The sequence below is a fragment of the Xiphophorus hellerii genome, chromosome 13 (assembly GCF_003331165.1).
Source record: "Xiphophorus hellerii strain 12219 chromosome 13, Xiphophorus_hellerii-4.1, whole genome shotgun sequence".
In the NCBI taxonomy this organism is placed as follows: Eukaryota; Metazoa; Chordata; class Actinopteri; order Cyprinodontiformes; family Poeciliidae; genus Xiphophorus; species Xiphophorus hellerii.
The window spans coordinates 25,213,524-25,241,236 of NC_045684.1; the positions used below are offsets into that span (position 1 = coordinate 25,213,524).

At 40.2% G+C, this 27,713-nt stretch overlaps 1 protein-coding gene across 2 annotated transcripts in view; it reads right to left on the bottom strand.

The window, feature by feature from the left end:
- Positions 1 to 27,713, bottom strand: part of ctdp1 (CTD (carboxy-terminal domain, RNA polymerase II, polypeptide A) phosphatase, subunit 1) — an 85,729-nt gene that overhangs the window by 52,889 nt on the left and 5,127 nt on the right. For both annotated transcript variants that reach the window (XM_032580925.1, XM_032580926.1), the window contains exons 5-11: positions 27,560 to 27,710; positions 25,979 to 26,069; positions 24,458 to 24,624; positions 21,011 to 22,063; positions 19,227 to 19,368; positions 18,908 to 19,132; positions 17,431 to 17,584 (exon numbers count right to left, since the gene is read on the bottom strand). In XM_032580925.1, the coding sequence (XP_032436816.1) occupies positions 17,431 to 17,584; positions 18,908 to 19,132; positions 19,227 to 19,368; positions 21,011 to 22,063; positions 24,458 to 24,624; positions 25,979 to 26,069; positions 27,560 to 27,710 (1,983 nt within the window). The remainder of the gene's footprint in view (positions 1 to 17,430; positions 17,585 to 18,907; positions 19,133 to 19,226; positions 19,369 to 21,010; positions 22,064 to 24,457; positions 24,625 to 25,978; positions 26,070 to 27,559; positions 27,711 to 27,713) is intronic.

Here is a 27,713-nt window from a genome sequence, read left to right on the forward strand (position 1 = left end):
ATGTTTTGCGCACATTTGTAATGGAAACACAGTGACAGACCAGATCAGAGGACTTTTGGTCAAACGCCACGAATGTGTTTATCCCCTTATGGGTTTCCGGACACTTATTTTATGCACAACACTCTGTTATGCTACACTCTAAGCCTCTTTTAGTTCTATGATGTAGACTTGATTCGTTTTTGAAGGACTAGCTTTCCTTTTGTTAGGAGAAATCTGTCCAGCAAAGCTTTTCATAAGACGTCACCGCATGTCTGTGATGAAGAAGATTTCGGCCTTGGAAATGTATATAAAGTTAAGCGACTCTACTTTGCGATTTTGTTTCCATGTCTTATGACTTTCATTTTTATTAAGCCTTCACTACCCAGATAAAAACTCATTGAGAACAAAACCTCTTCACCAAGGGTGACCTGGCCAAGACAGACAGCAGTAGACACCATCATAGACAAGTAGACAGATATAACAAAAAGATTAGAAATATATAAAACACAATTAATTTGGCAGTAAAGAGCAGTAGCTCAGACAGTAATAAACTTAGAAAAACGGTAGCAATTTAAGACACAAGCACTGTTGACAGAATATCCGTTGTCGTTTTTTTTTTTCGTTTTATTTTGCGTAAAGCCTTCAGTGAAAATTGTTCTGACTGTTTTTGTTCAGCTTGCAAGGTGTTCCAAGAAAAGGAACAGAGAAGCTCAAAACCGCAATTTAAGGTCTGGTAGAAAGTATTCTCAGTTCTCAATCTAAGTCAAGACGCCTTAAAGGTCTAACATTTCAGTTCAATCTTGTGAAGCCAGTGTCCTCTCATCTCGTGAATTCATCGCACATCTGTGTGTGCCTAGACTGACTCTTGATAGGTAACGTAAAGCAGGGCGGACACGAAACAGCGTCAAAACGTGATAGAAGCAGATCCACCAAACACTCACCTAAAATCTTTGCAAACCCGGTGTTTAAAACTTATGCATGAAATTCAGCTGGAGGTGGAAACTGTGGCAGGCAGAGATTCATCTACTGGAAAAGTAGATGACAGTCAATTACTTTGGAATGAAAGCCGGCAATTAGGAGTAGCTGGAACAGTCAGAGGAGTGAGCGGCTGTTGCCCAGAGCAAAAGCGTTCGGAGCTGAGCGCGGGCCAACTTGAAGGAAATTACTGGCCAACGCTGAACTTTGAATAACTTTCTGTTCTTCTGTGTTACTTTTCCACTTAATATCTTTTGATATCGCTGGCCAGGCTGCAGTCTGGTGAAATTAATGTAGTTTAGAAGCTTTCCCATTCGACGTGAGTGAGTCGTGATAAAGTAATAACCTATGTAGGCACGCAGCTAAGCTACATTATTAATTAACAGGTTTTATAATTCAGGCGCAAATTCTGAGAATGCTATGCAACGATGGGAAAGTGTTGTCATTTTGTTTTGCCGTTAGCTCACACCGACTGAGGCGGAAAAAGAGAAGCGGTAAAAAAAAAAAATTAGGGCGACATTTCTACCAAACTGATTCATCTCACCTGCGACCAAAACAAGTTGCATGTAATCTGAAGGTGATTTTAATAGCCGAGGTCTGACTGTTAATGAAAACACGAGTGTTTCTGCAAATCACGGCGGCCAACGGGAGGCAGGAATGATAAATCTGGATTAATGTCCTGCGGCAGAACAGAACGCCAATGCCTACAACTAAACACGTTGTAGAATACAAACTCGCAGGATGGGGGAAAAACTGTTTCCATTGCAGTTTTGTGAAATACACAAATTTCAACCACCTGATCCTACTGCAAAAACTTTTAAGCAAAGATCATGAGTTACCTCCATTAAGCCAATTTGTTTGAGATTCCAATTTGCGCCAATTTATGGACAATGAAAACGCAACTAGTTAGGTGGAATCTCATCAATCTTTTGAAGTATCAGATTAGAAAAAGTAGAGGGAAACGTCAAAATTCGAAATAACTTCCGCAAGTTCGCACAAAAAAAAAAAAAATCCACTAACGGGGAAATGGAAACATTTGCAGAGTAAGTCCTGACTTGACTAATTTTCCCATCCACTGGTGTGTCAATGTCATACCAGAGGCACGAAACTCTGGAAAATTTCTACATCCACACCTCCAGGTCGTTGGAGGTTGTGTTTTTTTTTTTTTTTTTTCTGATGTGTGCGGTCCATGCTAGTTCTCTTCTCCCTGTTTGTTACAGTCATGGTATAGCGTCAAAATCTGACGAAACTACGCAGGAGGTAGGCCCAAAGACAACACAAAGTGGGAGCAAAAGGACTTTGTTTCGACGGAGCAAAAAGGTTGCTTGAGATCCTGATGGGAAAGGAAATGAGCTTAAATCCACCTGAGCTGCTCTGTAGGCTCACAGGCCAAATCCACGTCCTAATGGAAGGCCGCTCCGCCGGGAACAATCCCAGCTCCGATTCACATTTTCCCTCCGCCCGCTTCCTCCTACGTGCAGAAAAAGCTCCTGCGCTCAAACGTGGAGAACGCTCCGATTCTGTTTCAGAATGAGACTTCTTAAGATGATGTGCAAACAGGATACCGGCTTTTTTTCTTCTTCTTCTTTCTCTCCCCAACACCAACTCAGTAAAAGAAGAGCCACACTTGCAGCTGAGGGTGAGCTGAGGCCAGTTACATAAGGATGAAATAATATAAAAATAAAATAAAATAAAATAAGAAGGAGAAAGATAGAGAGCACAGCCTTGGGTGAAAAATCAGATTCCAGAGAGTTTTTAGATGAGTAAAAACTGCTTAGTTTGAAAATGTTTCTGAACAAATTACAGCTAATTAGAAGGGTTGCTAATTTCTCTGAACTGGGAATAGAATCAGGAAAAAGAATTAGCAGAGGATAGCAGGTGTCTACCTGGCTGTAAACATCCCTCTGGGGGGATTAACTTGATGTTGTGAGTCTTGGAAGGATGTTACATCTCGTCTACATGGAGTCTCTTTATATAAGTCAGCCTTGCGCTGCTTTTCAAATATGGTGTAAAGCTCGAGCAACCACATGAGGCAACGGCTTCTTCCTCTGTGAGGTTTTTGTTTTCATTTAATTTTTACAATTTCCTCCAAAAGTAACCAATTTCCCCAAGAGTTTATCTTACTTCTAGGAATGAGCAGAAGCGCCTCAGAGGAGAGGCAATGAGAAGAAGCAGATGGAGATTTAATAATAATAATAATAATAATAATAATAATTAGGCCTGTCACGATAGCAAATTTTGCTCAACGATTAATTATCTCAAAAATTATTGTGATAAACGATAATATTGTTTGAAGACCTTTTTACACTGATTTAATGAAAATGACGTAATAATGCATGCGATTTCTTGCCAAAGACAGATACACTTTATTTTCAAAAGAACACTTAACACTGGAACTGATAAACAAAACAACCAGAAACAAAAATAAAATAGATTCTCAGTCTCCATTAACAAAAAACGCACTTGAAAAAAAACTAAACATAAAGCCAAAGTGGAAATAAGTACTGCATTGCAGATTATGAAGTCTGTATATTATATTACCCTTCAGTAATAATTAGATTTAAATAGAGAAGACGGGCACATCCAACTACCTGATGCAATAGTTCACACTACATGATTTTTTGCTCCTATTTTGCCCCTTACAACAATCTTAGAACGTTGGTGTTTCTAAGATTGTGTGGTGTGTTACGGTAGATCATCGTTGCCGCTCCGATCTAAATCAGGGGTTTCCCCCGACTGGGAGCGTTAACACAGCCTGTTTAATGTGACAGGTAGCCAATCAGAAAGCGCGGATTCTCCTCCTTGCTTTCTGAGGGGAAATTACGTCAGAGAATCCCAAACAGCTGACACAGCGGGACCCGAAGTCCAGCGGACATCGGAGATGATACGTGAAAACAACATTAACGTTTATTCAACATGCAAAGAATATAGAAATGACAAGGGGAGGACTTGGAGCGAAATTGCTACCGCAGTTGATAAACCCGGTAACTTTTCAGCTGTTCTTCGTTAACGTGACATAAATAGGTTCTAATAATTTTCATTCAGTCAGGACTTTACGCTGACACTAGCTACATTGCATTGCAGGTAGATTGTAGTAAAGCATTGATTAATGCCTGGTTTTAAAATTAGTTCACTGGACTTGTAGCCATTATTTGGTGCCCATTGTTGGACACCACACGATCGAACCGTTATACCTAGGATTTCTGTCGGCTAATGTGTGATCTGTCAGGTTTTGAAAATGGGCTGACAATCGGCTGACAGCTCTAAGATCGTGTAGTGTGCGCTGGGCTTTACTCTAAGGAAATGGGGAAGGGAGGGTCAGTGGAGAGCACCAGAGTTGAGCCTTTTTTCATTCAGTGTCATTAACAGAAAGAGGAAAAGGCCGGAAGAGACGATAATGCCTATAATTAAAATGACGTCGATAGTTTTAATTTATTGTACGATTAATTGATTTATCGTTTATCGCGACAGGCCTACTAATAATAAAAAAAGACATTATTTAAGAATCTGAATCTCAAGCAAAATTTACAAAGCTGAACACTCACAGGCCACTTTATCACCTGTACAACTGTTCTTGCTAGCGCAAGAATTAGCCAAAAACATGTTGGCAACTTAATTCATTTAGAGGTTTGCTTTTATACTTGACGTGTCTGTTGATGGGGTGTTGAAAATGAGCCCTCATAGGCGGATAGCGGTACAGGTGAACCTGTTCTGCAAGAGCATCTTCTGAATCGTCCATTTTGAGTGAAAGGTGGTGCGCACGATCCGCGCCAAATTACAAAAATTTGTTGAAGCACGACCAAGTCCCGTAACACTGAGACAGGCAAACCGGGGTGGAGAACGGCGCAAATGCTGATCCGTTTAGCTGATCAGTACGTCAACCTTAAAGCTAGCTTTAGGCGTTAAGATGCGCCAATACGACTTGCTTAAGTTCTAACCGAGCATCTGAACTGAGCGGTAAGCATGACTTTGAATGTGATGGGGTTCTTGGTTCCACAAAGTCCGGTCTGAGTTAGGTCTGTCACAATAACAAATTTTGCTGGACAATAAATTGTTCCAGAAGTTACCATTATATTCTTAAGTATCATAACGGTAATCGCAAAGTAATAATGAAAGAACACATTCTAAAACATCAGTAAACTTAAAATCTTTAGTGGACATTTAACAGTGGAACTAAAAGACATTTTAAATATCCAAAATAAATAAATAAAAAACATCAAATAAAATGAAATTTGAAGTCTTTGTAAACAAAATTGTCCTTCATAAAAAAGGGCTGGTTGTGACCAAAGCACCAAACTGAAGACTTCTATCATCCAGTTTTTGGTAGAAAGAGAGAGAAAAAGACACACAATAAATCATGCCAATGGAAATTACTGAGTCTGTTTTAATTTATCATGCAATTAATTGATTTATTTTTTATTGTGACATCCCTGGTCTGAGTGTTTCAGAAACTCACCGAAAAGTGTCGCCGTTAGCTTGAGCTCATAGCTTTTAGTTACGGTGAAAAGACTAGTTAAAAAAAAAACAACTATCAAACATTTGAGTTTGATTGGTGGAATTTTTTCATTTTGGACCAAATGGACTAATTTTCATAACATTTCCACAAGAAATTCATCATTGCGATGATCTCTATTCATCTCACTGGCGAACAGATATTAATGCTGCGTCACTATAGACAAGTTTACTCTCAACAAAAAGTATGTCGAGCGCACCACCAGAGCAGACAAAATACAGACTTTATGGCTGAAAAGTAGAGCAAATAAGAAAAAAATGATAATATAAACATTTGTCATTATAAACACATTCCTAGAAAATTAATTTACTGTAAATTCATGCAGAAACTCTTGGCTCCCAGTAACACCAAAAAGCTCGTACATCTCACAAAGGAGGTAAGAGATCAATATTTGCAGGCTACTAAGTGCGAGCCGTGATCATGGTAACAGAGGACCTGCTGTGTAAAAACCTCCTACGATCCAGCACTTAATGAATCTTGTCTGTAATGGCCTCCATGTCAAACTGCACAGTCCAAACCTCACCTTAATGATAGACCGTTATCACCAGTTCCTTATTTCAGTTTGTTCTGTTTTTAGTTGCCAAATTTGACTTTTTCAGGAAGAATTTAATAAAGTTTGAGAATTGACCAAATGCTGTCGAGGCATTTGATTCAGAAATGAAGAGGTAAAAGTGATCAGTTTAATTTTTTTTGAAATCCTCTTTCAACGTCCTGAAAGTTTCACATTTCAGGAAAGTTGGTTTGTCTGAACAGCAATGAAGCGACTGCATGAAAAAGTTTAACTTTCTTAGCATGGAGAGGGTTAAAAAAAAAAAACTCTCCTTCAGGATCCTCTCCATCACAGCAAAACTGAACGATCCGACAGACTCGCTAGATGAATTTAATTGTGCCATTCCGACATCATAACTTGTGTTTACGTTCCCGCGAATAAGTCATGAGCGAGTCGATGATAACTAAGGAGAAGCCCATAAAACCCTGACAGATCCGCTTGGCGAGCTACAGGATGACTCATCAGCTTTGCTGACACAGTACAGTAGAGGTGTGAAAACTTCTCACTGCAAAGACGCATCGCTTTGCAAACGATGCACAACTCCGAACAGAGAATGGCTTGGGGTTGTTTTACACTCGCAGAAAACTGGATTTTGGAAAACAGATGGAAGATCTGCAGTATTAATAGCTCTTGGAAGGCTTTTTGGGGAGGTTGTGGGGGTATTTTCTCACATTATGACCTCAAACTTTAATCTGTTTTTGGAGGAAATTTTCAATGATCACGCAAGTCAATGTGTGGAGATGAGGGGGCTGTTTGCAGTTTCAGATCATGAAGCTATGGGGCGTTTTTGGAATAGAGGGCACGGCCAGCAACTCAGTATTCACTTACAGTATGCAGCATATGTGTGAAGGATTTTCCCCGTAACTTACAGAAATTCTGCAGCTTATTGGTTTTATATCATTTCACACTTTCACCTTTGTTCTGGAACCCCATGTTTAGTTCATCAAAATATGAGAATGATCTAAAGGTGGAGAGACAGAGAGCCAGTGTTACTGGTTTTATGTAGTTACTCCATTTTAACCAAATTTGCCTTTTTATAAATGTAACGATATTTGTTTCACCTACCAAAATCAATGTGTATTTACCTGTTGACTCATCCTGCTTTGTCAAAAAGCTCAAACTTAGTCTGACTGGAATGTAGAGCGCCTGAGAACAGCAATGTTCTCAAGAAAAATGGTTAAAGTGTAACTTAATGTAGCAGGTCTGAAACGATTAATCAGATAAATCGTAGCTAATCAACTATCGAAATAATCAACCTAGTTAGTGAGTGATTAATTACTAACTAAAGTATGCAGAGTCACTGTTGATGACTTAGTGATGCATCACAAAGTTTCAGTCTTAAGGGTGCAAGGCTGAAACGATTAATCGTACTAATTGATATGAAATAATCATCAAATTAATTTAGTAATCGAATAATATTTAACCTTAGTTTGCTGACTAAGAAAAAGTCATTTGGGTAAAAAAATCAATTAATTAAAAAAAACATATTCAGAAAAGTAATTGAGTCAAAACTGCACCACGAATACATGTAAATTTTTCATGTAAATATGTTTAGGCTTCACACAGTCCAGATGTACTAAAGGAATGTTATGCTATTGCATTTTAGGCAATGCATTGTTTATTTTCTTACTTAATAAATGAGTTATATTGTTTGTTTACTTGCATATTTTAATCTATTTCTAATACTGCACAAAAAGGTTTAAGTGGTTAAATGAAAAAATTGTAGAAAATGTCAATTTTTGTATCTGATTAATCGTGAGAATAATTGATTGATTAATCAATTACCAAAATAATTGTTGGTTGCAGCCCTAAACAAGAGGCATAAACCCCCCCAAAAATCAGTGAGACTAGTTTGACAAAGACTGTTAGGAGGTGTTGCTGGAAAGCATAAGCTGCTATAACGCACGACAGAAACTGCGAGAGCCTGGGAACCGCTGTGGAACGACTCGAGCTCTGAGAGTAAAAGTTGATTGACCTTGCATTTAACTATCGAAGAAACGCGTGACTTCGCCCACTCAGCTTCTGTCTGACAGAGTCAGCTTCCTGGACTTATGCAGGCGCATGTTCACGTTCCTCACACATGCAGAAACTCTGCTTTATTCACAACTCCGAGGAGAATTCTGTGTTCCTGTTTAGAGGTCTGTGAGGAAAGAAAAAAAAACTAAACACTTCAACCAATTCTCAAGTGGGTATAGTAACCCGGCTTGTACTCACAACAGAATCCCTTTAGCACTGTTTTTTTAAGCATATAGTTCTCATTTAAAGCCACTTTAATCACGTGCAATCTATTAGGATGTTACAGTTTTAATCCTAGACTGATGTTATTGTTTTTTATGCAGACGTATGGAGAAACACGTGAAAAGGAACCGAATGGGGGGTTTTGTGGAGCACTAACTCTTCGCATATTTGATGTATGTGCACAGTTTGAGGCACTTCTGTTCTGAAGAAGACAAGTGGTTTGGGATTAAAGGTGTCAAATTCACAGCGATTTGATAAGTCAATTTTAGGGCTGCAACTAAATTATTTTAGTTATTTATTCATCTCAATCATTTTGACGATTAATCGGATAAAAAGAAAATTACCCAATTCAGACTTTTTATGCAATATTAGACATACATTAAAAGATGCAAATAAATAATTCAATTCCTTTTCTAAATAAGAAAAATATTCTGTAGACTGAAATGCAATAAAATGGCATTTATTTAGTGTACATTTGACCATTTGTAGCAAAGAATAAAAAATATTTCTAACATTAACAAGTGAAAAGCTCAGCAATTTCTGCCTGACTTACCATCAATACAATGTAGGGATAATCTGTTGACTATTTTTGGATTAAAACATTAATAACTGGATGGCAAAAGGTGCCTAAAAGAATTTTTTGTTTTGTAAAGAATTTGAATCAGGTGAAGCTAAAACTTCCACTTGAGTTTTGGGTAAAACATAATCACAAATTTATATGTATATATATATATAAAATGCAAAATGTATATATTTTTTGTACAATTTTGGCTTAGTTACTGCTCTGACGATTAATCAATTACTATATTAGCTGACAACTGTTTCAATAATCAAGTAATCACAACTAATCTGATTAATCACAATTAATCCAATGAATTATGACAATTCCAATTAGTCACAACTAATCCGATTAATCACAATTAATATGTTTCATTCTTTTGGCAGAATTGTTCATATTTACCATTCACAACCTTTAAGAGTAGTTTTTAAATGGCTCTGCTTAAATGTCAGAGATGTCTCAGTAATTCTCAGAAGAAATTGTCAAACAAATCTCCCTGTTGCTCTTGCCCTGCAGCGGCCTAATGTCTTTCTGAGATCCGCTGATTCCAAAAACTGATTGTATCCTGGTGAAACTGCAGGCGTAGCTAAAAATAGGTCCATCTGACACACTCAGGTCATGTCGACCTGGTGTTATTCAGTGAACTAAAAAGATTATCCTACTTTAATGCGAGTGGCAGGTAAGTACGCTGAGTTCTGGTAATGGGCCTCGGTGTCTAGATTTGACAGCGGTAGATGGGGAAATTACAGATAGATTTGGGGATGATTCCTGTCTTCATAGGGAGCGGCCTTCAAAACAAAGATGCACCGATCCACTTTTATCACTTCCTGTTCCGATACTGATCCGATTTTTTTTCCTTCCCTTTGTGATTACTTCAAATCAGTTTTAAAATACAGAAAACTGAAATCCAAGTAGAATTTGCTCCCAGATATGCGCCTAAAAGCAAACAACTGGACTCGACTGAATACTGATGTATTGAACAAAAAAAGGACACACACTCTCCGAGCCATCAAATGGCCAACAAGGCTTCAGGAAAAGGTCACACAGCTGGTACACTGCTGCTTTTCTCCGCCCGCCGTTCTTTGCACATGTTGCTCCATATAAACTGACAGAGCGTCGTGTAACCGTCAGTGACATTTAAATGCGAGGCTGTCCACCTGACTCAGACGTTCTGCCTCGCTCTGGCCAATTAAGAGTGCTACTGTCCCCCCGGTGGCCCTGAAGATCTACAGCGTTTAAGAATGTCAAAGACTGCCCTTTCGCCGAGGCGTACGCCAGGAACGTGGCATTTGAAACGGTGTTGGAAAAGGTATTGTGCTTTTGAGTCAATTTATGTTTTTGTAAAAAAAACAAAAAAAACAAAACAAATGATGTTAAAGAGGGATTTAGTTGTGCTTCGAGGAGCAAATGGTTGCCCAAAGGAAACACCGACTGCAGCGTATTCACCAGTCCATCCAGGAAGTTGTGATCGCAGCTATTAATTAATTAATTCGTATGTTTGAAAATTTTGTGCAGATTTCCAATTTTTACTGGACATTGTAACTTTCCTGCAATTCTGATCAATCACTTCAACGTTTTTCTGCATTTCCTTCCTGTCTGACCAATCGCAGCAACTCGGATGAACTTTGACCGATCCCATTTATTGTCCCCATTGATCCCATTTATCAATAGTTTTTAGTCAATTCAGAGAATCTCAGAGCAAAGAAGAAGGAAATTAAACTATTAGCTTGAAACAACATCAATAAAAGCAGTCCAACGATTAGGCTCGTCACAATAACAAATTTTGCTGAACGATAAACCGTTCCAGAAGTTATTGCGATAAATGATAATATTGTTGTTTTGACCGTATTTTAAAAGTACCGTATTTTCCGCACTTTAAGGCGCACCGCATAATAAGGCGCATAGAATAGACGCTACAGTAGAGGCTGGGGTTACGTTATGCATCCATTAGATGGAACTGCGCTAAAGGGAATGTCAACAAAATAGTCTGATAGGTCAGTCAAACTTTATTAATAGATTACAAACCAGCGTTCTGAAAACTCCGTTCATTCCCAAAATGAATAAACAGCTGTTTTATTATTTTCCCCGAGGTAAAGTAAGTGACGTGGTATTTGTTCATGTGCGGATGGAGAGATTACGTCTTTTCATAAACCGAAAGCACCAAGAAGGACCGCCTCTAAATTCATTGATGTTAAGTTCGCGTGCTAGCGCTGTTGCCTTCATTCGAATAGTGATTGTACTGACACTTCTACTTGCTGCTCTCTGTTCAACAACCCACTGTTCGAGTTTGTCCTCCAACTGTAGCCATCTCGCTTTGCTCCCTCGGAAACTGTTTAGTCTTCTTTACTTGGCACAGGTAATCTTGTTGCTTCCTCCACTTCCGCACCATTGATTCGTTCATGTTAAATTCTCTCGCTGCTGCTCTATTCCCGTGTTCTACTGCGTGACTGATCGCCTTGAGCTTAAACTCTGCGTCGTAAGCGTGTCTCTTAATAGGAGCCATTTTGGGGTCTTTACACAAAACCCAGCGTGCACCGTGCGCTTCTTCTTCTACGGGGGAAAATGAAGTCGGCGGCTGCTTACCGTAGTTGCGAGACCTGTTGTGACTCAATATTGGTCCATATATAAGGCGCACCGGATAATAAGGCGCACTGTCGGCTTTTGAGAAAATTGAAGGTTTTTAGGTGCGCCTTATAGTGTGGAAAATACGGTAATATAATGGTAATGGCAAAAATAATAATGCAAGAGCATATTTCTAAATGATCAATAAACTTTAAATTCCAATGAACATCTAACATTGGAACTGGAAGACATTTTAAATAACCAAAATAATAAACAAAACAAGAAAAAAAAATGCATTTTGAAGTGTAAATAAAAACTGTCCTTCAATAAAAAGAGCTAGTTGAGACCGAAGCACTAAACTGAAGACTTTTATCATCCAGTTTTTGGCATAAAGAGAGAGAGAGAGAGAAAAACCTCGACCTCATTTAATTTATCAGCTTTATCGTTTCTCCCTGCATTTTTCTCTTTCTATTGATGACACTGGATGAGAAGGCTCAACTCCGGTGCACTCCACTGACCCCTCCCTTCCTCATTTGTTAGGAAGGGAAAAATGAGAAGGGGCGGGGGAGAGTGGACTATTGCATCCGGTAGTCAGTGCACACATCATTCTGTACTTCTGAAGCTTTAGACCCCCATGAGGAGTTAGCAAGGTACAGAAACACTATCTGATATTGGGGGGAAAAGAGCTCGAAATGCTCACAGACAGCGTAGTTCACTTAATTGCTAAAGAGATGCTCCCATTTAATATTGTTGAAAAGCCGGCATTTCAAAAAGTGTTGCAAACATTTGATAGACAGTACGAAATCCCCGGAAAAACATACATATCACAAACGGCAATTCCACAACTGTACAACAGTATTAAAGAGGACATACTGAAGGAGATAAAAGACATTTCAATTTACTCTGCTACGTCAGATATGAGGTCAAGTTCAAATATGACCTCTTATGTGACCTTGACCATTCACTATATAGCTGCTGACTGGACCCTGCACTCTAAATGTTTAGAGACCAGATATGTCCCAGATAACCATACTGCTGACACCCTGGGAGAAAACCTGAAATCTGCTTTAGCAGATTGGGGACTGGATGAGCACAAACTGGTCTGCATCACAACAGACAATTGTGCTAACATTGTCGCTGCAATAAGAAATCTTGGATGGCCATGGCTCAACTGCTTTGGCCACAACCTCCACCTTGCTGTTTCCCATGGTCTAGACCAGGGGTGCTCAATACGTCGATCGAGATCGACTGAAGGTTTTGAGTCGATCTCGGCAGGAGGTGACAAACTGAACGCCGCCAGGACATTGAGACCAGCACTTCCTCTTCTGACGCGCTTATCAAAACATTAACAAAGATCCTAAACGTTTGTAGCTTCACTAAAGAATAAAATTTTTTTTTAAAATCAACAAGACGTGTTAAAATTAATATTCTCAGTAATTATTGTTTCAACAAGGTGTTGCGCAATTCAGTGCCTTTCAGCTCCATTAACAAAAACAAAAGGCGACTCAAAGACCGACTGACTAGCAGAGCAGAAGTTTAAATTAGCTAATCAACCAATAATCGAGAAATAAATATCAAGCCTGGAAACCTGATGTCGTAACGGACTGAATGTTATGTTTTTAACATAATTTTTGATCGGCTTGTGGGGCGCAGGTGGTTGCCACGGCAAGGGGTGTGCTAACATGACAGAGAGAGTAAAAAAGTACGAATAGTTATTTTACCTTTGTTTGCCTTTGCTGTGGCGCATTATAACCGCTGTAGTTTCTAAACATTCAATAAACAACAAACTTAAGACTAATTACCTTGTTCGTTTGTGAGTATACTTCCAACAACGTCATTCACAACAAACATCAAATAGGACAAATATATTTCATAAAATTTTAACAAACAAATGGTTTCTACCGTGGTAATTATGTGAAATTAAATTTATTATATCCCAACTTCAGAAGATTTGCCTTTACCTTTACAGAGCTCTTTGGTTCCTCCTATCAGTCTGTAGCTTCTCATATTGAGGTCATCAAACCAAATTTCAGATCTACCATAACTGACTGACACCTGCTGGCCTCAGGTTTGCAACCAGCTTGTGACTGAGAAACCCGTAACCTCCTCCCAGTGACAAAATCTCACTGAGGAAGAAACTGCATTAGGTTTTCTATCACTTTATTATTTCTGCTATAACTGATGTATATTCGCATATAAAGTAAGTCAATAGAGTTTCATTTACAATTTTTATGTCTTCGTGTCATGAAGTAGATCTCAGCTGGCTGGTGAAAGAAAAAGTAGATCTTGGTCTCAAAACGTTTGAGCACCCTTGGTCTAGACCAGGGGTCTCAAACTCCAGTCCTTGAGGGCCGGTGTCCTACAGTTTTTAGATGTGCCACAGGCACAAAACACTAGAATGAAATGGCTTAATTACCTCCTCCTTGTGTAGATCAGTTCTCCAGAGTCTTGCTAATAACCTAATTATTCTATTCAGGTGTGGTGCAGCAGAGGCACATCTAAAAGTTGCAGGACTGCGGCCCTCGAGGACTGGAGTTTGAGACCCCTGGTCTAGACAGTGGCAAAGGACGGACAGCACGTGCCATAGGACTCTGTAAAAGTTTGGTCAACACATTCAACCTGAACTCCCTTAAAAAGAGAGACCTGAGGAAGGCACAGAATGAAGCTAATCTCCCTCAGCACAATCTCATTCTGGTGAGTGATTTTTTTATTCATTCATTTGTAACTCAAAATATTCAGTCATGTTTATCTTTTTGTAGCATGTTGACCTGTAGAATCTAACTAAGACTGCTGTCTGGCAATAATTTTACATATAACAACAAGAAGAAGTTAAAATACATTAACTAATAAAAAAATAGTATTGTTCTAATACAGTAATAACATATTTTGCTAGAGCCATTTTGGTGTTATTTCTACTTCTCAGCACAAGAGGAGTAATATGTTACCTGTCACTGGTGAAGTTTGGCCCTAAATGAGTAACATAATAATTATATATATTTTTCTAATAAAAACATTTTCAATATCCCACAGGATGTTGTCACAATGGGGCACTAAACAGAAGATGGTCAAGAGGGTGTTGGAGCAACTCCCAGCCATAAGACAAGTCCTGGTTCAAGACAGAAAGCACGGCCATCTCCACCCAACCTGGCAGGATGTTTCGGTGTTGGAGTCCATCAACGCAGCAATGAAACCACTGACTGACTTTACAGATGTCCTTTCAGGAGAAACATACGTCACAGTGTTCTCTGTTAAGCCTGTGCTGCAACTGACTAAAGGCGACCTTCTCTCTCCAGGCCCTGATGACAGCACACTGACTGCCAGTATTAAACAAAACATATCAAAGATACTGACTGAAAAATACTGTACAGTTCACCTGTCATCCAAGCCCTCCTGACAAAGGCCACCATCTTGGATCCAAGGTACCGTGGCAGTATGGAGGAGGCCGGGTCATTGGATGACGGCAAACACCAGCTGGTGCAAGAGCCACTGGACTTAAAAGGGCCAGAAGTAAGTGAAGAAGGTGTAAGTGGTGAGGGCTGCAGCCAAGCTGCTGGAGGAAACAAAGGTGAATCTATAGCTGCCCCACCCACCAAGAAGAAGAGGCTAAGTGACCTTCTTCAAAACAGAAGAGCTCAACTCACAGTTCAGACACAGGCTACATACCCAAAAAGAGAGCAGGCTGATGAAGAACTGACCAGGTTCCTTCAAGAAGATGCTATTGATGCCTCTTGTGATCCCTTGATGTGGTGGCGTGACAACCAAAGAAGATATCCTTTGATGGCAAACTTGGCTCAAAAATACATGTGTATTTGTGCAACAAGCACCAGTTCAGAGAGAATGTTTAGTACAGCTGGAAACATTGCTACTCCTGAGAGATCCTGCCTTAAGCCACACAAACTCAACATGTTGATATTTCTTGCTCGGAATCTATCTGATTAAAGTAGCTACGGATCTGTTTAAAGAATGTTGAGGCATCTGGTCTTATTTAAGAGTGTGCTTTTGTTATTTTGCACTATTTGTTTATAAAATGGCAGTTTTGCCTATCTCTATTTAAATCTAATGATATACAGACTTCATAATCTGTACTCTTTTGGTTGGATGTAGTTTTTATTTCCACTTTGGTTTTAACTTGTGTTTAGTTTTTATTCAAGTGCATTTTTTTGTTAACAGAGACTGAGAGTCCATTTTATTTTTAATTTAGGTTGTTTTATTTTGTTTACCAGTTCCAGTGTTAAGTGTTCTTTTGAAAATAAAGTGTATTTATCTTTGGCAGGATGTGCTTGCATTATTATGTCATTATCATCACATCAGTTTAAAATGGTCTGCAAGCAATATTATCGTTTATCGCAATAATTTTTGAGACAATTAATCGCTCAGCAAAATTTGTTATCGTGACAGGCCTACCGAGAGGATCCCAGCTGAGCAGTCACATCAGAAACCCACAATTCATGAAAAGGTCAAATCAATAAAAATGGCTCTGAATGTCTTTACAACATGCCTCGTCACATGTTCCATTTAGACAAACCACAGAGGGGCCTTTTTTTTCCTGTACAATAATCACTTACTGAGAGGTTCTTGGCACATCTCGAGGGTCTGCTGAGCAGATCTCTCCGCGCTGCAGCATTAGCACAACTCAGACTCAATTAAAGAGCATTATCCAGGCAGGAGGTGCCGAGTTCTCCGTCATTACTAATCACTTCACCTGCCTCATGAGGCCCACAGATATAACATGCAGAACGCCGGCAGATATGGAACGGAAGTAAGGGAATGATGCAAGTGGAGGGCCAGAAGGACATCAAAGGAATGTGAAGAGTTTCAGGAGGACTGAGTGGTAACCGGCAGGTTTGTGGCTGGCCTTTGACCTCCAGCTGTTGGTTAAGCTTTCACCTGTCAATACTGATTAAAGCTATACCGTTCCAGCTGTGAGCAGGGAATAGTTATTCATTAGAAGACGGGCAGTTATTGCACCACTTATCACGGAAAAGACGTTATTAAGATGAAAACTGTCACTCGTTAAGACAATTATAAAGGCAGACAATGTTTGCAAACCCTCAGACTTGGCGATTTATCTAATACTTATCTAATATTTACAAAAGTCTGTCCACGACAAAGTTCAAAATGTTAAACAAAACAGGGAAATTTTGCTGCAATACTTTTACTGCTGTTGGAGCAGCAAAACAACTAATAATTAATCGATTCAGCAATCGATTAATTGTGATTAATTGATTGCTGAAGTAATCGTCAACTGGTAACTGATTAATCGTTAACTATAGTAAACTATAGTTAACGATTACTCCAGCTATCGTTAACTGGAGTAATGGGAAAAAAAGATTATTTTGCTGAATCAACAACACACTCAGAGCAGCAATTATGCCAAAACTGCACAAAAGATTCTGGATTTAAGATGAAAAACATTGTTCTTCACCTCAAGCAACAGTTTTAGCCTCACCTGTTTAGAGTGTATGAATTTTAAGCAATAAAATAATTTAGTTTTATTATTTAAAATAGGAATTGAATTATTTGTTCATTTATTTACCTGTGCATTTCTAATATTGTATAAAATAAGCGCAAGAGGCTAACCGAAAAATTTGCAGAATGTGGCAAAAACATTTTAATCAATTAATTGTCAGAATAACCGATTACTACAATAATCTGTAGCTGCAGTCCTGCATCCAAAATACTTCTATAGAAACTAGTTTCTTTTCAAATAACTTCTTATAGACTGAAAAAAAAGATTGGACTTTGGGAGTTCCAACCAAGCGGGATCGGGAATGTAAAGGACGGATTATGCGTTTGTTTCACCAGCAGATTTAGAAAGCAAAGTTGTTCATGTATTGTAGATACGGGGGGGAAAGCCTGTTTAGCTTTGGGGAAGCTGAACAGGCTGCAGGTGGATGCACTTCCTACCACCTGCGAGGTGACGATGTTAAAACATATCCAGAAAGCGGCTGAGTTACTGTGTTATGTGCTGTGTGTGCATTCACAGTAAAAACCTCCAGAACGCGTTTCTGCACTCTTTACTCTACCCAGGCCGAGGGCGGCGGTGGTCCTCACCTCTTTGTCCATGCTGTCCAGGTCCTCCTTGCAGAGCGTGTACAGCGGCATCGTTTCCGACATGCTCGGCTGCCGCTCCCGGCGGGAAGGCCCCGGCTGCTCGTCGTCCTGGCTGGACCCGGCCGCCTCATCTTGCTGACCCTGTGCGGCTCCCCTGAGGCGTAGGAGCAGAGGAGAATGAGAGAACCAGTCTGAATGGTGGAACCGGTTGGAAAATGGGGTTTTTACACATTCACATCTTAGGTACTTCATACTTTTCCAGGAATCCTGGAAAAAAAGCACAGATGCACCGATTCAATATTGATATCTGTATCAGTCCTGATACTTTAAAACATCTAGATCGGTGACAATGTGGCCAATCTACTCAGTCTAAGTCTGTTTTGTGCTCTGATGCTTTATTATTTTACATTTAGAATTCCTTATTGCATTTTTTGACCCATTTGAAAGAAGGTTTGCTGCTGTTTGTTTTTATGTTTGACCAAAATGTTCAACCTATTGTTTTTATAATTTTCAATTTCTTTATTATTTATTTTGTATTGGCTGTTTTTACATGTTTGACCCAGCTTGTGAAGCTATTTGTGTATTTACATGTGCTGTACTGGTGCAGCTTTATCAAATATATTTATAATTCAGTGCATTTATGTCTGTGTTTGAAAAAAGAAACGTTTTAAGTCAATACAGCAGTTTTTATGTATCGTATTGTATTGGCCGATACTAAAACTCCGATACTGGTATCGGTATCAGAAGTGGAAAAATGTGGATAGGTGCGTGGATCCCTGGGAAAAAGATTTAATTTAAAATTCAACTTTCTGCTTTTAAGCTCATTTAAAGACACATTAAAATTAAATATTCTACATTTTAGTGAATCTATCAGAACATCAGAAGCATCACTTTCTGTCGCTTTGTACTTTTATATTTTTTCCTTTCTTTCTTTGTGTCACTCAGATCTTTGTGGGCCTCGCCAGGGAGCAAAACTCATTTGCAAAAACGCAAAACACAATCAGCTTTTAACCGTCCAGCGCGACAAAAGCAGAGAGGTTAAAGCAGGCGAGCGACGGTGGGAAGCACGCAGGACTCGGAAAAGCCTAATGGAGGTATATGCAAATGCGAACGGGACGGCTTCTCCATTTCCTCCGGGCGCTGCTTAATTGAACGGATCTCCTTTGATGATTCTCTTCATTTTAAAGCAACTCGCTGAAAACTTAATTGTGCCTCTAATCCATGAATAAAATAGGGCAATTTTCCACTTCAGATGATTAATCACAGAGCATCGTCAGAGGCGAATCAGGAATGGCAAAAGCAATAAAAGACGGGACAAAAAGAGACGCTCTTATTTTATTTAAGTGAAACTTGGAAGTCATTCGAAAATAAAAAGCATTTTATCCATCATCATTCTTTATTGGCGTTTTGCAAAAAGAAATCGTTGATTTGTATGATTATCAATGTTCATGGTGATATAACGGGTTGAGTGCAGTACCTGAGACCAGACTGATCCATGCGGTCGGAGAGGGGTCCCGACACCTGGAGGTAGGCTGATGGACGCCCCGCCTGAGGGCCCCTGCGGATTAGCTTCCCTGTGACAGAGTCATAGGTCCGGGCCTCTGAAAATGCCCCTCGGGATCTGGGGTGGACGGGAGCTGGTTGGAAGATGGCCTTCTGCAGGCAGCCCTGATTGTCGAGAAAAGCGGCCGGGCTGTTGCTCCTTCAAGAGACAGAACTGGGAGTTTAACTCCGTACTTGGGCTCGTACATATTTAGCTGCTAATAGATTAGCCTGGGAGATCATGATTCTGGTACCGTGGCGTCCTGGAGTAATCCTCCTTCAGAGGGTACAACTGCTCCTCCACCCGCTCCCAGCGCTCCAGGCAGCTCCATAGCCAGTCGGGGTTGACCACATGGAGGTGCTTGCAGCCCTGCGCCTGCCGTACCTTCTCAGTTCCTGCGAGAACCACAGTTGTAAGCGGTTTGGTGAAACATTAGCTCACAAGACAGAACAAATATGGGGTGTATGAGAAAAGGATGATATTTTTTGAGGGAAACTTGGAATACAAATAATGTGTTTTCACATAAAGGCTACAAACACTAAACTCAATAGAATAATCCATTCTACGTTTGACATGTCTGTCTACAGTGGTGGACACTGCTAACTAAAAGTCAGTTGTGTCAATTACTCAACTACAACTACTCAAAAATATTAGTTACGTTAATGCTAAAGCTCTCCACAAACACGGTATTTTCCCAAAGCTAATGGTAAAGTGCTAAACAACAGTATTTAGCTACAACACGACAAAAACATGTTATGTTTTTAGCTTAAGCTAATGCTAAGCCACTGCACATGGTTTTTCGTTATAGCTAATGCTAAAGCGGCACGCCAATGTGGTAATTAGCGAAAGCTAATGGTAAAGTGCTCCACAACACTGCATATAGATAAAGCTAATGTGCTATACAACATGATATTAGCTAAAGCTAAATCACTATACCAACATTGCATTTAGCTAAAGCCAATGATAAAGTACAACATGAAAATGGTATTTAGCTACATCTAATGCGCTTCACCGAAATGATATTTAGCTAAAACTAATTCTAAAGCGCTACACCAAAATGGTATTTAGATAATGTCACAGCACTACACTGACATGGAATTTAGCTAAAGCGCCAATTATATCTGCCCTTGAAAGACCACAAGCACTAATTTAATTGACATAATTTATATGCGCTTTATTTTGTACATTCTTTATTTTGTTTTTGTATGTTTCTTATTTGAAGTAAAGTTATTGGGGGAAAAAGAGAAAGTTAGGAGAGGAAACAGAACTGCTGTGTAAACAGTCATCACCTACTTCAAAATAAAAACATGGGTGTAAACGTCTACTTGAACAGTTGATAAACCAAAACTTCAACACAGACAACGAATTTAATTCAAGAGAAAGTTTACAAAACAGCCAAGTAAATTAACAGTTTAGAATAAAAAAAATAGGGGAGGCTACGTGCATTATTATTTTCAAAGTTAGCAAAAGCGCTAAGCAAAAAAATTAGCCCCCCCATTAGCGCATTGTTTGCCCGACAAAGTCTGTATATATTGAAGACTTCCTGTCAAATTCTTAGTAAGGCTGCGTAGTCACTGAGTTTGGGAAAAACAATGTACCTGCTCTACCTGGAGTCACACCTTGAACATGAAGGTGCAGACACCTTTAACTAGCATAACCTGCTCATCATGGGGTTGCCATCCATGATTGTGGCTCTGGATCCAAAGTGTTTCCACATAAATGAACAGACGTTACGTCTTTAGCTTGGTAAACGCTACTGCCGGAGTGGATGCTGGTCATTGTCCGACTTTCTCAGGTATGAAATGAAGGTAAAAATCATGAGTTAAACCACTTTTAATCCATTTACTACAATATTAACCAGTAGATTTGGCTGTTGTTGTTGGCTAAGTGACTAAAAAACTTCAATTTGGGGCAAAATAAATGCAACTTATTCCTTGACAACCAGAGCCAGTGAGCTTCATGAAAACATAAAAGAAACGTGAATTTAACTGGACGACACATAACTGTGCTCCGTTTGTGTCATCCATATCTACGTACCTGCCCTCGCTGCAACTAGATGTGTCGTCCGGTTGGGGTCCTGAGAGTTGAGGATCAGACTCTTGCCGATTTTGGCCCCCAGGGCTTTGGCGTGGTAGAACTCCCTTGTCCTCTCCATGGGGTAGTTAGTGGGGTAGAGTCCGCTGAACACAACCGTTGTGCCCTCCAGAGTCTTGCTCTTCAGCTCTGGAACGATCCTGCGGATGTCCGGCATCTCCAACGCCTCCTTCCTCAGGTAGGTCTCGTAACGGGCGAAGTACTCTGCGTGGATCCGTTCCAGCACCTCCTCCAGGTAGATGAGATGATCGTCCTGGTCGTTGTCGGTCTCTTCCTCTTCGTCTTCCATGCTCTGATCCAGCAGCTCCTCTCCCACAGTGACTCCGGACTGTTCGCTGTTCTGGGACTCGGTTTCCGGTTCTCTCCTCTCTAAGCAGCCGTTCCCCAGCTCGTGGTCGGGCAGGTCGACACCCGGGTGTTCTGCCGAGTCCGAGCTGTTCTCGACTTCGCAAGAACCTTTGCTGTCCCCGTCCTTCGTCACGTCCTCATCAAAGGGCTCGTGTCCATCTCCTTCCTGTTCAGACTCCTTTGATGCGCGAGTCCTACTTTGACTCCCAAAGTCTGGCAAGGCGGGCTTCCCTGTACCCGATTCACTGTCGCTGTCACTAGAAAGGTCAAAATCCAAGTTATTGAAGTCATGGCTCGGTGCTGAGGAGTTGGCACCTCCCTGTGCCTCTTCTGTCCTGTTACCACCATCCTCTTTAACATCTTTATTATCCTCCACCTGAGTGTCCTTTGGTTTCTGCCCAGACTCTGTAACCTTTTGACCAGCGTCTGACCCTCGACTCCGTCCTGCCTCCTCCTGCTTCTCCTCCACACCCCCCTGTGTCCTTTCACCGGAAGCTCCTTCCTGAGAAGACTGAGGTAATGAAAGCTCTTCCTTTCCTGAAATGCCTGGCTCCTTTGACCGTTTCCTGAGGCCATTATTTTGCTCATCAGCACCAATCGCCTCCGCTTGTTCTGTGCTCTCTGTCGGCCGACTCGAAGGGCCTCCAGCTGGAAGACATGAAAATCCGATCACAAAAACAAACAAACAAGATGTGAGGGTGAAATAAGACCTGCTGATGAACTTGGAGGTACGTGGAACCTCATTGTGTGACGGAAAGAAAATCAAACGCGGTTTTTGACACTTTTTAGAAAATGCTCAGAAATGTGGCCTTTATAGAGGAGGCTCAATAGAAAGTCACTGTTGAAAGTAACATAAAAAGTCCCTGTTACAGTTTGAAGAATGCTGTGAGGTATGTCGCCACATACAGCGGAGCTGGTCCCAGCTGATAGGATGATATGTGAAGCTAAAACCTAGGAAAAAAAACTGTTAGAGGCTGCAAAAGACTTGAGGCGGTTCTCATCTCAGCAGGATAACCACCCTAAACACACATCCAGAGCTGCAATAAATTTTTAATCAAAGCATGTTCCGTGTTTGAATGGTCCAGTCAACCTTAACACATAAATCCGACTGTCAAAATGTTAAAATTGCTGTTCTCAGTTTTCAGCATTTCCTCCAGTAAGCTTGCTAAGCGTGGTGGTAAGGCTGCTGAGGCAGTCCACCACCAACCCACCGATTATTTATGTTTAAAAAAGTTAAAAGTTGACAGGAAATTTTAAAATATGCCAAGGTATTTATACGTTATTGGAAGATATTATTGACAACCAACTATGGAGTCTTAAAGAAGCAAACTCAAACAATTACGATTCAATCAGTTTTTTGGACGTCATTTAAATCCTCAATGGATCTTAAAACAGGTAATTCTGATTAAAAAGTTAAATCAATTAAAAGAAATATTACCTAAAATGGAAAAGGGTGAGTAAGTATTTGCATCATTAATACTTAATACACTTATGATACAAAATTAAAAATTCAAATATTTACTGTTAAGTTTTTTTGTTTTTTTTTTCTGCATTTTGATTTGCTGGCTGTAACTGGCTCTGATTGGATGAAAAAGACATGTTTGTGATTGGCTGGTGGTGTGGCTCATTGACATACACGTTTTCAAGCTGCAAGCACAGAGACAGAGCTAAGTGTGTGTGAGATGTAAACACACACGACAAACATTATTCTTTGTTCACACAGACATATGCGCTCACATCAGTCTTTTAGAGGTTTGTGTTCAGCGCACTGTGATGTTTTATACTTGACATATAAGTTAGTTCTTTGGAGGGACGATATAAACGCTGGTACAGGTGAGCCTGAACTGCAAGATCACCTTCCAAATGATTTTTAATAAAAGGTGGCGCAACACCTGATAGCAAACAGTCCTGTGTTTGCTATCACTGTTAATGGTGTGTAAGAAAAACATATTAATATGATATTAAAAAACAAAGTTTAGCCTGGCAGGGGTTGCAAGTAAAGCCTGGTGGCCCGCCAGGCTTATGTTACGCTGCGGAAACCTGCAGATGCTCTCCATCCAACCTAAGAAAAGAAATCAGGAAAGACATTCAGTCTCTAGATGTGGAAAGCTGGTAGGAAAATATCCAGAAAGACTTGCAGCTTTACCTGTAGCGAAAGGCGGTTCAGCAACGTGCTGACTCAGGGAAGCTCAAAACTTCCGATTTTGGAAAAACCGTTTATCATTTTCATTTTTCTCCCACTATACAAGTATGCACTGCTTTGTGTTCATCCATCATAAAAATCCTATTGAACTATATTATGGTTATAACAAGAGAAATCATGAAGGTACGGGAGTATGAATCCATCGGCAGCTGAATGTCTTGCGATAACGGAACCCCGACAGTCTGACCGCAGACCTATTAGGAAACTTGTCTCCAAGTAGATCAATCAGCTTCCTAGTTGCCCAAAGTTGCCTGAAGGTCTCCTCTAATACGCTCCGCAAAGAAAACTGCTTAGGTTTCAGCACAGCGAGTGCAGCTCTGCCTTCGCCCCGTGTTGGCAAACACTTCTTGGAGGAGAACACTCCTGCAAGGCAAATCCGATTCCTCTGGGAACGCTGAGTCACTCCGCAGCCAGCGACTCTGTTTGAGCGTGAAATATGTGAGGAGATAACCTGTCAACAAGGCAGACTAGGAAAAAAAAAAGAATACATAAATAAAAGTTGCCTTGTTCAAAGTAAGTATACTGTATCTTTTGAATCCACTGGGCTGAATGGACAAGAAATGGAGGCGTAGTAATCGGAGGAGACGGGGCACGCTACAGCAGTTTGGGGTTTGTACCAGCTCTAAGAACACGAAAGCAGTAAATTAAACCATGGCCAACTGCTTGCATGAACGGGGGGCAGAGTTTCTGTCCAATAAACTCTCTGCAATTACTTTTTATAGTCAACCAGAGAAAGGCAATAAATCCACCAAGTCTAACCAGGCAAGGTCTAACAATATCATTTCAAGGTGTAGTTTTTAACTGTTTCAGAAAAGAAAAAGAAAAAAACCTTCTTGTACCTTTCTTGGCCATCTGAGCTTCTCGTGATCCCGGCGGAGCGTTGATGTCTCCGATGCCCTGGAAGTAGATGTACTTCTTCACAGTGATGAGGTTCGGTGCAAACTTCCAGACGTCTTCCCGGTCGTCGATGATGCAGACCATGGAGTCGCCGCAGGGGAACAGGTTCCTGTAGAAGGGGGAAAAAATTATATATATATATATATATACATGTTTTATGAAATACAAAGTAAACATCTGCTGCTGTTGAAATCAGATATTTATATACGCTTGTTTTCATGTTTGACACTAAATCGGACTGAAGCATTCTTGTTTCAGCTCAGTTAGAATTTTTACAATTATTTCCGTTTGCTAAGCAACAGAATAATGAGATTTATTTTAATAACTTTTACTCCATTCGACCTACATTTAATATTTCATAGAAACTAATAACACTTCAGTTAAAGACACACCTGTGGATGTATTTTAAGACCTCACTCAGGAAACAATGGTGTACATTTTTACGGACGTGTGTAGTCTAAAGGTGCACCGATTACAGTTTTTTTTTTTTGCTCCGATCGCCAATCTTTAAAAAGTCTGACCTGCTGATTCCAATTTTGGCCAGTAATGATTTTTTCTTGTCTGAGAAGTTGCTAAATATGGTGACGAAGTCTTTAAGTTGTCAAGCTTAACCGTAGTTATCCACGCACATGAACACAGTAGTTGATTGTCAGGTCTATGTGGAAGTAGATCGGGTTGGTTTCGTATGAAAGTATTGGCCGATTGCCCTGAAAGTATTGGCCGATTGCCCCAAAATTAAGGAAATCAGGGTGGATTTATTGGTGCACTCTGAGTGTAGTTCGATGATACCTAAATTGAAGCATTTGGCCACAACGACCAACATAAAAGGAAAGCTCACTAGGCTGAAAACACTATTCAAAGGTGATTTTTGGGGCAGGAGAGACTGGTGCACTTCACGCATCATGAGGAAAGAAAATGATGTGTAGATATTAAAGAAACATCTCAAGTCAGCAGCTAGGAAGTCTTCCAAACGGACAATGCCTTTGTCTGTAGGGTCATATTAGTGATAAAGTGGCTTAAGGACAAGAACGTCAATGTTTTACAGAGGCATGATCACAGTCAGACAGGAAATCTGTGGGCGGAGTTAGAGGAAAACAAACCTGACTCAGTTCTGTCAGGAGGAACGGTCACAATTCCAGCAAACTACGGTGAGATGTTTGTTGATGCATAACTAAAGACTTTGGCACGTGTCATACATTTTAAGACAGTTCTACCAAATGAGGAAGAAAAGTAGGAGCCTAAACTTAAAGAACAGCAATTAACAATCAAATCTAATGTTGGTAATCCTCCTAAAACAAGAAAATTTAGTCTGATTTCATGCCTAACAGAGGGAAAAACAAGGGAAATTGATGTCTATACAGTTGATGTAAATATCTCATTTAAACTGTATCTGCTTTTTAAACAACAGCTCAGAAACATCATCATGTGTGCTGATGCGTAAACAGACAGAGTGCATCTCTCACCTAAGATTCCCCGTCTTGGAGAACGGATCTATGCATTCGTCTCTAGAAAGGATTCTGTGGGAGAAAAGTTTCTTTTCGGGATCCAAGAAGCCTAGAGAGGAAGAAGAACAGATGTTTGATTTCTGTTCGGTCTGAATTATATTATCCATTTGTAGGTTCTCACAGAATAGATTGGTATCAACAGAAACTTCATTTTGAATGCAATCTAACATATGCTGGGTTTCTGAAACGAAATATGCTGCACGTTATGAAAAATAAAATAAAAACTCCACAACTGCTGCTGATAATAACTGCTTTGAAACAAGCTGAACTCTCTGCAATGAGGTCAGCAGCGGAATCCAATTCAACCTGCATTAAACATTCATCGCGGAGGCAGAAACAAGCACTGGGCCGGGGTGGCTCTTATTATTTATACCACAACGAAAGACAGCAGAATGAATACCAAAAGGATGCTGCATAAAAGCTCCATCTAAAACCTGATATACAGCAGCGAAATGTTTATACTAAGAAGAAAAACATCCAAAAAAAACAAATAAATAAAAATCTGCTGGAAATCAGTTGTAGAAACTTCGCCCTCCCCAGAAAAAAAACAAAGCTGAGCTGGACTCTAGAGCGTGAGCAGACACCGCCCTCTGGTGGATGCTATCAGGAAGCGCAAACTGACAACCGACAATCTCGAAAATTATGTTTTTTCCTTCAACATTTTTTTTACGTGAACGTCTAAAAAAAATATGCAGTGTGCATTTGTATTAAATCCCCTTTATTCTGAGACCCCTAAATAAAATCCAGTGCAAGTCACCTCAAAAATGCAGTGACTGCGATTCCTCTATACTGTACAGTATAGTTTGCTTGTTTTGCTATTTTTCTGCCTTACTTGTGATTCGCTGTTATTTATCCAAGCAAAAGAGAATTTGCAAGAAATACTCTGGACCACAAATACCAGTTTGTGATTGGCTGGTGGTGTTGTACATTTATATCAACTTTATAAAGTTGTAAGTGCAGGCACAGATCAAAACGCGTGCCAGTATGTGCATTGAGTACTCGGTACTCAAACTCGTTCTTTGTCCACAATGGCATATGCGCTCACATCATACGCGAATTGAACACAAACCTCTAAAAGCGTGACTGTGGCTCAGACTTTCTCATTGCGCTTTTATGGGTTTGTGTTAAGTGTGCGTGAGCCGAGCAAGTGGTGAGGCTTTTAAACTTGACGTGTTCGTTATCCAAACAAAGACCTAGACTTACAATACAAATGCTGGTAGAGGTGAACCTCCTCTGCAAGATCACCGTCCTAATAAACCATTTTCAGTTCATTGCATCAATTAAAGACGTAGCTTTACTATCACTGTTACTGGTGTATAAAAACAATATTTGAAGTAAATAAGCAAACGATGTTTAGCCTGGCAGAGGGGCAAGTTAAGCCTGGCAGCCCGCCAGGCTTATGATACACTACGGGAAACCCCGTACACTGAATTCTGCAACGTGATAAAACATGGAAAAGTTCCCGGAGTCTGGAAACTATTGCAAGGTACAGCAGATGCTATAGTTTTAGTTGTGAGAAAATGACAATGAGTCCATTACCAGCGATGGTGTGTGCATATAAACGGCTCCCAAATGTGAAGACGTGCAGCTCGTAGAGTTTGGCGATTTTCTCCAGGAATTCCTTGCAGTGCGGCCGTAACCGGGTGTGGAGCATGGGCTCCCCCCGACCGAGCTGGAAGTGGAAGATCCCCTG